The sequence below is a fragment of the Halyomorpha halys genome, unplaced genomic scaffold (assembly GCF_000696795.3).
Source record: "Halyomorpha halys isolate HHAL.00 unplaced genomic scaffold, Hhal_1.1 Scaffold1198.1, whole genome shotgun sequence".
In the NCBI taxonomy this organism is placed as follows: domain Eukaryota; kingdom Metazoa; phylum Arthropoda; class Insecta; order Hemiptera; family Pentatomidae; genus Halyomorpha; species Halyomorpha halys.
The window spans coordinates 144,594-152,118 of NW_027116338.1; the positions used below are offsets into that span (position 1 = coordinate 144,594).

The 7,525-nt window shown below is 31.6% G+C and overlaps 1 protein-coding gene across 6 annotated transcripts in view; it reads left to right on the plus strand.

Annotated features, from left to right (window-relative positions):
• LOC106688768 (sodium/hydrogen exchanger 9B2) overlaps nt 1–7,525 on the plus strand; it is a 182,035-nt gene that overhangs the window by 37,393 nt on the left and 137,117 nt on the right. Inside the window, exon 1 of one of the 6 annotated variants that reach the window (XM_014433392.3) lies at nt 2,915–3,106. The exons of the other annotated variants lie outside the window; for them this stretch is intronic. Coding sequence (XP_014288878.1) covers nt 3,081–3,106 — 26 coding nt within the window. The 5' untranslated portion in view covers nt 2,915–3,080. Of the gene's footprint in view, nt 1–2,914; nt 3,107–7,525 lie in introns of those variants that run through there. 6 annotated transcript variants of the gene reach the window in all.

A 7,525-nucleotide genomic window follows, 5' to 3' on the forward strand; every position in this document is an offset into this window, starting at 1 on the left:
AATGTTTATTGATACATTACAAACATTACATCTTTAGAATCATACTTAAAAAATACAGGGAAATGTATGAATCACATGACTTTTACTTACTATTTGGAAGTCGGAAATTGTAAAAAAAAAGCTATACTCTTGCTATGAAGATTTGTTATTAAGGGTATCTTAAGATGCAGAAAACGAATATTAACTTGCTTACGTGTCTATACTATAACTGTCCAAAAAACTATAACAAATTGACTACATAGTAGGGGTTTTCACGATCTTTAGTTTAACATGTTCATGTTAAATCGATAAATATTTCCTTCTTTTACCGTGTTAAAACGATATAACTTATAACATGGTTGGGAGTCACCATTTCGTTTGTTGTGTTACTTGCTCATAGTTTTGATTGTGTTAGTATTGATTTGGATTTTTTTATAACTCATAAAGCAATGGACGGTGATAATAATGTAATGAAAGTTTTCAATTACCTCATCTTCATTCTCTTCCTCACAAGTTAGAAGATCAACAATACACTCAGTAGCTAAACTTTCACTTTTCACTCAATTTAGGCATGTAGTAATAAATTACTTTAATCCACATTTAGAAGTAAACAATAACTTGAACTTATTGAAGTAAAGGTTATAAAACAAGTTGCTCAAAAAATCCGCTAAGAGCTCTTATGCATGTAACATGACTTTAAATAAGGCTGCTTACAATCATATACTTATAACATTTAACATTTAACACAACAGCATGAATACCTTTAATATATGTAAAAATATTTTTATTTCATACATCAATCACAATAATTAATCTTAACAAATTATGTAATTGCATAGTTATAAAAAGTTAATTAAAATCTGTGCCGCTACAACGCATGACGGGTCAGGGGTTCAATTAATTACATAATTATAATAGTATAATATACTTTTCAGAATCAGTATATCTAGAAAAAGTTAAAGTAGGTAAAATTCGTTTTAGCAGTTCTCTATGAATGAGTCCTGATTTCGTAAAAGTGATTATTTTTTATCTGTATTAACTTAAATTATCACTCTCTTCATTGGGCGAGGTAGTTGATGATATCCAAATCAAATGTAGGTGAATTGTAAATTTCCTACAATTCCTATATGAGGAAAAGATGGTCGAGTAAAAAAAGAGAAGAGCGGAAAGGTGATACAGTCAGGGAAACATCCTTCATAAGTGATGCATATTTTATTGCACCAACCTTTCGACCTGAATTATAGGCCTTCTTCAGGACCACAGCTGCTGAGGCCGTTGGAAGCGAGTTTGTTAAAGCGTCAGCTTGATAATCTTGTAATTGGTACGATTCCGGTCTTAGCGGGTTACTTTTTACCATGAAATGAAAACTCGACCTTGCTACTATGATTAGAATAAGGTAGTTACCAGTAGGATAACCACGTCCCCAATTTGTCAGAAAAGCCAGGTGAAAAGTAAAAAAAAGAAAGCTGTTTTCCGCGGGAAGACCTGAAATTCAGCCCGAAAAGGTGGAATAATAAAATAAGTACTACTTATTAGTATTCGTATTCTTCACACCTGATCACTCCCTCCTCTCTCCTTCCCTCGCCCGACCTTCTTTTGCCTCATATTAATTTACGGTTCCCTATAGATACTACGGTTAACTATTACTTTTTATGATTCCCATAATTCTGATATATTTCACTTGGATTTCTTCATTTAAATTTTTGAAAATTATTATTAGGTTATTCCGTGAGTAAATAATTGAAAGTAAACTATAATGTGGAATTTATTTCCTGTTTCTTTTGGATTGAAAATAATACTAAATTAAAAAAAATGTGTATTAAATAATTTCAATATTTAAAACCCTCCCCCCCCCCCGGCCTTCGTGGTAGCCTTACTTATCAGACTTTTCAAACAGATGTACACTATAGTGAGTAGGTTGGTCGATGTACGACATGTCACAATCTCATATCATAACGCAAAAAAAAGCAATCCTTCCCGGTCGAACCCGCCCCATTAAGACCTCTGGGTAGCGAGGTTCCCAAATAACTTTTGAAATATTTGCAGGAAGATGAGGCAAATCGAAAGCAGGAGAAGAGTGCAAAAGCAGGAGAAGAGTTAAATCGAGCCAAATTTAAAAAGCGCTTGAAATTGTAAAACGGAGTGAAGTGAAGTGAAAATAATTTTATTGAACCTCTAACCGTACTTCTTCACTATATTTTTTCTAAGTAAATCTATATAGTAAAATTATTGTTACAATAATTTTTTAAAATAAAATCATTAAAAAATAGAGACTAAATCTTGGCGTGAACTGGAAATAAATGTTTTTTTTCTCATAAAAATTAATAAAAAAGCCAAAACTTGTTAAAAAAAGATAAATTAATAAACAACTATTACCACTTATTATTTTTTTAAATTGCTATCTCTTCTTTAATGAACCTTAGGTAATTTTTTTTTAAATTACACTAATCATGAATAGACAATTTAGAGCTTACAGACAATACCAGCTTAGGCAGAGTTAAACTTGACTTTTATATATTTTTCATGTGAACTTCGAGGTATTTCCTTTGACCTTGAAGAACACAAGTATATATTTCTGTGACGTGTAGGAGGAAGTTGACTGAAAAGAAGATAGGACTGCAGCTTGGAAGGGAGAAAGTCGAATAGAGGAGTCTGTCATTAACGTTTCTATGCAACCTTTGGCTCTGCTTCTCTCTTCAAATAAACATCCGAGTGTTTCGCAACCCATGCACAACATGGAACTAGAATACTATAGTTAAAACTGAAAATAAGTCTTAACTTTGTCTGAAGACGTAGATGCAGTTGATTTAATCGATTAGTACCAGTTCGACCGCTTATGATCTGTATTACCCTAGTTTGAAATTGTCGGTTGACGTGCGATGAATTAGGAGAGTTTGGGAAATAGTTATCGAGTTGGATTTATCAGTGCAGAATTGATCAGTTCGCGCATTCATCTTATAGGTCAAGTGAAAGTGACTCCTTAGTCAAATGAACTCAGCTGGAGTATACTGTTCAGTGTTTTTTGACAGTCAAGATTTTGTTTCTGAGGACTATTAAGATGTTAGTGTAAGCGGTGTTCGGGCAAATCAGTGTTTCAACAAATGCCTTTTTGGAGTTCCACTACCAGGTGATTGCAAATCTATAAAATTTCAACCGGCAGATCTTTATACTGCTCTTATACTATTTTTTTATATTAGATTTTTTTTTCTATTAGTGCTCATTGTGATCTTAACATGAATATTCCATTCTCGTAAAATAATCTAATAATTTTTTATAGCGTACTCGTTTAATTAAAATAGAATATTTTACTGTATTCTACATTGTTTTTATTCCCTAAAATATCTACGTGTGGTGTGGGATGAAAAACATGTTTTTGTAAACAGATATTAAACTACTGGTTTACGGTTTTCTCAAAGGCAATATATTATAGTGCCTTATTATTATACAACTCATGTTCACCTTAACTAACCGACCGTTTTTAATGGAAATTTTGGGTTATGTACTTATTAGAGACATGCATAACGAAACAGTTTCCAAAAAAAAAACTTTTAGCGTTTTGAAAGTAAAGGTTTTCATTATTTTAGATTATAATCAAAGTACTCTTTTCTTTAGACTAATAACTTGAGCTTATCTTAAGCACTTTATACTTTTTATTTCGTACATAGCTGTAGACTGCGTCATTTTTGGTGAGTTTTTGGTTCCACTATGCTATTGTAAAATGAAAAATCAAGAACATTTTAAGGCGTGAATCATGCCATACATTTATTCCGTCAACTTCCATCTGAAATCATTTATAGTTGTTGATTTATTGCGGATTACTATCAATATGCCTTATATGACTTTCATATTCACCGGCTCATATCCGCAGAATCATTTGGTTTGCGCGAACTGTAAGAACACATAAATAATTTATAATACTAATTGTTCTCCTCGCGTAGGGAGCGTGTTCGCTTACCATGAAATAAGAAGACTATAGGTCTTCGAAATTAACAAATTACTACTCAGAATAAGGGTCTAAAAAGGACGAGTCTGCTGGAGAATTCGGAAGGGTATACAATGCGGCATTGTACCCTATAATGCACCGTGGTAGATATAATAGCTGTGGTACTGTCGCGACGGTAGAAGCAGACATGTGAACTAGTTGTGTTGGTTAAAAATGAACAAATAAACGGCGTGATGGCAGGTAGTTTTCTTTATTTAAACAATTTTAAAAATCGGGTAGGTAACTTTCTACAATTCACGATCTTTTTGGTTGAGATTATTCTCATTTGCCAGCACTGTTGGCTTGCCTGTCCATTTTGCTAGACAATTGGTAGCACTTACGTAACCGAAATAATGTCTCTTAACTTGAAATATTTGAACTTCTGTTTCAACTTGATATACTCCTCTCCGTTCTGGTACCAATAAAATAATTTTACTTTTATAATATATAGAGAGAATTGCATTAGAGGATGGTCCCGACTGCTGTAAGAAAACAAAAAATAATTTCAACTAAATATTAATTGTCAACGTTTCGACTTACAATCTAGGTCTTCATCGAGGCTAAGAGTTTAAACGACTTGTAAATAAAACAAATATACAGGCGAAGGTATAAAAAGACATCCATATAAACAAACTAACATAAGGCATAAATAAAAAAAAACTATAGTTAATGATGAATACCAATATTACATTAGTTATAAATATGTTAGTAATATAACTTTTTAGTATTAATCTCAAATTTCCTTACTATTGTTGATTTATGTTTTATGTTGGTTTGCTTATATCAATATATTTTTATACCTCCACCTTTATATTTTTACCCTTTATTTTTAAATGTTGATAACATGTTATTATTATCATTTATCTATTTATTGCTTTTGATCAAATGTATTTATTTTTTATAGGCATGCAAGTTGTATTTTTTTTTATTTTAAAATTTTTACAATTTATTATACTAAGAGAGAATTAGATTTATATATATACATGTATATAGGTAAATAATATACATACATGTATATAGGTAAATAATATACATACATGTATATAGGTAAATAATAGAAGAAAAAAAATTAACAATATTAAAAAAGATAAAAAAGTAAAAAAAAAAAAATGAAAATATAGAATAAGAAAAAGAACCAAAAAAATAAATCGTGTATTTCTATTATGTATTAATAATTACTGACTATTCCTATGCATTAAAATTTCCCAACTAGTGTTAGTATGCTGAGTGTATAATAACTCAATGCAGTTTGCGGCCGAATTTTGAATAAATTGTTTCAATCCTCTTTATTTACATATCACTTTTATACTCATACATTAGCTTTACCTACTCTGTACCTTTTTATTTTAGTCCTCATGAAGACCTGCGGTCTGGATTGAAACGTTGGGCTGTGTAATAAATACCAATAAATAGTTAAAACTATCAGTGTTTTCCTCGACTGCAATTCGGCCAAAAACATTAATATGTATAAAAGTTCTTTAAGCTATTTAATAGAAACCAAATCGAAGAAAACATAAAAACATAGTCAATGTCTGGAAACCCAACAGTGTTTGCGTTACTTCAGTTTCTACTTGTTTATTTTCAAAATTAACTTTTCAATTACTACTTTAAAAGAAGCCCCGTACCAACTTTTTCATGTTATTTTATTATTAGATATGTTGTCTCACTGAAGGATTTCTGCCTCACGTTTGAAGTTAATAAAGTACTAACATCTACAAAGTCCTTGAAGAATAAACGATCATGATACTTAAGTCGTTTCACAACACAACTTAAAAGCACATATCATCCCATTTTACTTAGTGAGCACAGCTTCAAGTAGTAGGGTTGAGGTGTCCTCCTTGCTGAAGAATAATACATATTTGTTAATAAATAATAATAAGGGGCTCAGAAGACAAGTGATAATTTTGTGAATAGTTTTTTATTCTATCCACATGTGGAAAAACCAATTATGTAGGCTTCAATATTGGAAAAATTTGAAATTGTGTCATATTTGGTTCATACACAGGTAAGCAAAAACTTCGCCAAATGATCACTAGTACACAGTGACCTCTCATTCCCTCATATAATATTCATGATGAAAACGGGTTTATATTATTAAAAATTATTTAGGATCTAACTAGTCAATAACAATATTTTACTCTTGTGGTCAAATCAAGATATTGTTTTGAAATCGTTGGTTACAAAAAGAGCATTGTGTAAGCACCTTATTACGTCTGAGTTGAAATTCGAGTCCCTATTCTCTAGAAAGGTCATTTTATGATCACCCACATCTAAAGGGATTCATCTTTAGATATTATGCCCATTTAAAAGTCTTTTTGTATGTGTATTTTTATTTAATATTTAGAAATATTTTTGTGTACTAATATTTTAAAGTTATTCGTTTCTTTTGAACTTACATTGTAAAGAAGTAAGTTGCAATGGCCTCAATCATTCCCCACTCTGATGCCAGACTTTAGAAATAAATTTGATAGATCATTAATTATGAAAATAAGATAAATTTATTTGATAAACGTTTTAGTTGTAGCATAATTTTTTTTAAAAGACTATTATTGGAGGATAATGTCCAATAATATTAAATGTTTATTTTAATGTAAAAATGTTAATTACTCATAAATATTGGTACTGCATTAACAAAAAAAAAGGCTTTTTTATGGTTTAATACCTCTAATCCTACTCCTACTTAGAATAATTAAATATTTTCTCCCACTCTTCTCCCTCTTCCCTAATATATTTATATATATATATTTAATTCTCTTCCCACAATCAGGTAACTAGTGTAGAAACCCGGGAGCGAGTGTGTACGTCAAATTAATTGAAAAAAAAATTATTTTATTGACCTCCCAGGACCTGCGGAAAGCAATGTCGGATTTATAAAGGTTCACCTGAAGGATGGGTGAGTTGAACCATTATATTAAGGGAGTCGACCGAATTATAGCACGAATAGAAGCAAGGCTAGAGGAAGATTTAATGAACAAAGGAGGCGCGGACTCGTTAAAGGCGTCCTTGGTATGTAGGATAAAGAATATCCTGAACTAAACACAAGCAGAAAAAGAAACTAAATGGTCCATATTCAAAAAAACATTGCAGAAAGCTTTCGGAGACGGATGATGAACAACAGAGGAAGGCATCCTCCAAATGTAAAGGACGGTGAGAAGACCTCGACAATCTAGTGGACAGTATGCCGGGGTTCTTCTTGCCCTGTTTTACCAAATGACGGAAAAAATGAGGGAAACAGTAAATATCTAGAAGGCAAATGGGAGAATGGGGCTCATAGCTACGATCCTCCAAGTTCAATTGGACAATGAGACGGGAAGAAAGGAAAGTCTACTGAGAGAGTCATCTTTCGTCTAATACGCTGAATGGATTTTCCCCCCAATGAAAATTAATTAGGAAAAATAAAGGAATCCATAAATTATCATCCTGTTTGGCTCAGTGAATCATAGTAAAACGAAGTGCTCAGTGGTTATTTTTTCAATGAAACCTCAAGAGAGAGAGAGAGAGAGAAATACTTTATTTATTCATCTATGCTGCCTAAATACATTAGGTTGCTATCTCACACAGCAT